The 2,953-nt window shown below is 53.9% G+C and overlaps 1 protein-coding gene across 2 annotated transcripts in view; it reads left to right on the top strand.

Moving 5' to 3' along the window:
- Positions 1-2,953, top strand: part of LOC105541516 (N-alpha-acetyltransferase 60) — a 54,248-nt gene that overhangs the window by 28,514 nt on the left and 22,781 nt on the right. The window contains exon 4 of one of the 2 annotated variants that reach the window (XM_011982575.1): positions 2,254-2,369. In XM_011982575.1, coding sequence (XP_011837965.1) covers positions 2,260-2,369 — 110 coding nt within the window. In that variant the 5' untranslated portion in view covers positions 2,254-2,259. Of the gene's footprint in view, positions 1-2,128; positions 2,370-2,953 lie in introns of those variants that run through there. The other variant, XM_011982576.1, reaches the window with a different exon arrangement.

The raw sequence follows: 2,953 nt of genomic DNA, 5'->3' as shown, positions 1-2,953 counted from the left end.
GCCTCCCACAGTGCTGGGATTACAGGCATGAGCCACCGCGCCCGGCCTAACTATTTTTAAAGGGTCTGGATTCAACAGTGCATGGATCCAGAACCGTGGGAACAAAGGGGTGGGCACAAGGGCGGGGTGGGGGATGTGAGTTTAAAGAGACTTCTCCCTATAAAGCTGAGCATGAACTACTTGGCACACCTGACGTTGAACCAGGAGCTGAGAACCACACAAGTTAGGAGTCAGAGCAGAGCTGCTCAGGACGTCAGTGTTGGCCCTGTCCCAGATCAAGGGTATACCCCTGGAAGTGGCTGGACCAGGCCAAGTATCAGCTAGTAGCGGGTGCTCAAGGATGGTGTAGAGGGGCACCGCCTCCCTGCCAGCACTGTCCTGACACTTGGACCCCATCAGCTCGTTCCAGCACTGAACCACCCTGGGGAGGGGGCTGGCCATCTCCACTCCACAGAGGAGGCTCCAGGAATCGGATTAGCTGAGGCTGAGCCAGCAGAGACACCAGATTCGGCTTCTAAATTTTTCCCCTTGTCAGGAAGGGGAAGGTTGTGCAGAAGCCTGGACAGTGGACGGCCGTGGGCACTTCCCACCCATGGCAGCAGGAGGGCGGGAGCTCAGAGAGGCTGGGCTCGTCCCGCCAGTGGAGTGGGCACTGCCAGATAAAGACGAGGCCTTTCCTGGGCAGTGAGTGAGTCCTGGGAGCCCAGCGGCTCTGCCTCCACACCTTGCACCTGCCCCCAGCCGCTTTGACCTGCAGATTTCACAGCCTTTCCTGATTCTTGTTTGACTGTCCTGATTCTTGTTTGACTCAGTCATTTCTGTTGGTGATTCCAAAATGGTGACTTTCTAATTCCGTCATCATTTCTACTTTTATTAGCCGGCATTCTTTTGTAAAAAAGAACTTTTCCTCAACCCTGAGATGAACTACACAATTCCTCCTAAAAAGGAAGGATGAATGCAGCATCTTTTCCCATTTATTTATGGGTTTATTTATTTATCTTTAGAGACAGGGTCTTGCTATGTTGCCCAGGCTGGTCTCAAACTCCTGGGCTCAGGCGATCCTCCCACCTCAGCCTTCCAAAGTGCTGGGATTACAGGCATGAGCCACCACGCCCAGTCTTCCATCCTTTCCTTTTTTCTTTTTTTTTTTTTTTGAGACGGAGTCTCACTCTGTTGCCCAGGCTGCAGTTCAGTGGCACAATCTTGGCTCACTGCAGCCTCCACCTCCCGGGTTCAAGCAATTCTTCTGCCTCAGCCTCCACAGTAACTGGGATTACAGTTGTCCGCCACCAAACCTGGTTAATTTTTGTATTTTTAGTAGAGACAGGGTTTTGCCATGTTGGCCAGGCTGGTCCCGAACTCCTGACCTCAGGCAATCCACCCACCTTAGCCTACCAAAGTGCTGCAATTACAGGCGTGAGCCACCACACCAGGCCCCATCCTTTCCTTTTAACGACCGGTTTACAACTTAAAGAACTAAGGCTTCTGTTTTTCCCCTTCTCGGTGCCACCGGCCAGCCTTCCTCCCTCCATTCCTCTCTTCCTTTCTATAACTTCCTTGTTAAATAAAACAAGGGGGGTTTCTCCCCCAGCCCCTGGATTGGATGCACTTTCCTGATTTAAAAGAGTCCTTGGCCACTCGTGACCCCCGACTTGAATTGTGGTATCCCCCGAATTCTCTTTCTTTCCGCCCAGGAGTGTTTGCTTGCTGGGTGGGGAGGAGAAATTGGGTGTGACCTGCTCAGCACAGACCCACGCCCTGGTAATAAAGCCGCGCCACTTCCCCTGCAAATCCAGCTGCTCACTGCCCCGGCTGCCAGGCTGCTTTGAAGGGGGACGAGGCATGGGGGCTGCTGAACCCACAACTGTCATTGGCAGCCAATGGCTGGGGTTGAGAGAAGTCAGGCTGGCTGGGGCCACTGACTCTCTGAAGGACCACTGTCCTAAGATGTGAGACCAGTTCAGATGGGGAGAGAGGAAAGACAGGCTGGCCAGGGCTTCCCCCAGCTGGGGCTGAGCAGCAAGGGGGCTGGCTCCCCATCCTGCCTGCCCTCCTGGGCCCGGGTCTCCTCAGCAGAGGAGGGTGACTGCAACGCCTGGTGCAAGGGCGGTCGTGAGGGGCAGAGGCCTCTGAGTGCTGGTCGAGGAATGTCCATCCGTGGGACATGCTCCATGCTCTTTTGTCTCGCCTACCTCACAAGCAGAGCATGAGGAGGACCAGGCTGTGAGGTGACGCCCCCACCCTTCCCCACAGGTGTGAATGACAGAGGTGGTGCCATCCAGCGCGCTCAGCGAGGTCAGCCTGCGCCTCCTCTGCCACGATGACATAGACACTGTGAAGCACCTGTGTGGCGACTGGTTCCCCATCGAGTAAGTGGAGCGGATTGCAGGGTTGGGGAGAGCCCACGAGCCTCAGGTGCAGAAGCTGGGTGGCGGGGGTGGGGGCCTCTTGGACCTTTAGGGCCATGCTGCAAAGGCGGGAATGGCCTGGAGGGGCCACGAGGTCCCAGGTCACCCAGCTCATCCAGGGACCCCTGTTCCTGGGCTCTTTCCACCTCTCAGGGTGTGCAGAGTTCCCCAGAAGGGCTCTGTGAGAAATTTCAGTTACAGAGCTATCCGGTGTGGTACTATTTATAATTCAGAAAATGTAGAAGCCACCCAAGTATCTTAACAGCAAGGAGTTGGTTACATGCATTAGAGTAATTAAGAATATGTGCATATAAAAGTGCAATATTATTCATTCAGCCAGAAAAAAAAAAAAACCTGTCAAAGAGGTATATTTTTTGATGGAGAAATATTTTTTACAAGATGTTAAAGGAGCCTGTAATCCCAGCACTTTGGGAGGCCGAGGTGGGAGGATCACCTGAGGTCGGGAGTTCAAGACCAGCCCGACCAACATGGAGAAACCCCGTCTCTACTAAAAATACAAAATTAGCCGGGTGTGGAGGTGCATG

Source organism: Mandrillus leucophaeus, unplaced genomic scaffold (assembly GCF_000951045.1).
Source record: "Mandrillus leucophaeus isolate KB7577 unplaced genomic scaffold, Mleu.le_1.0 Scaffold240, whole genome shotgun sequence".
In the NCBI taxonomy this organism is placed as follows: Eukaryota; Metazoa; Chordata; class Mammalia; order Primates; family Cercopithecidae; genus Mandrillus; species Mandrillus leucophaeus.
Note: the sequence above shows the minus strand (reverse complement) of the source record. Positions and strands in the feature narration are given on the sequence as shown.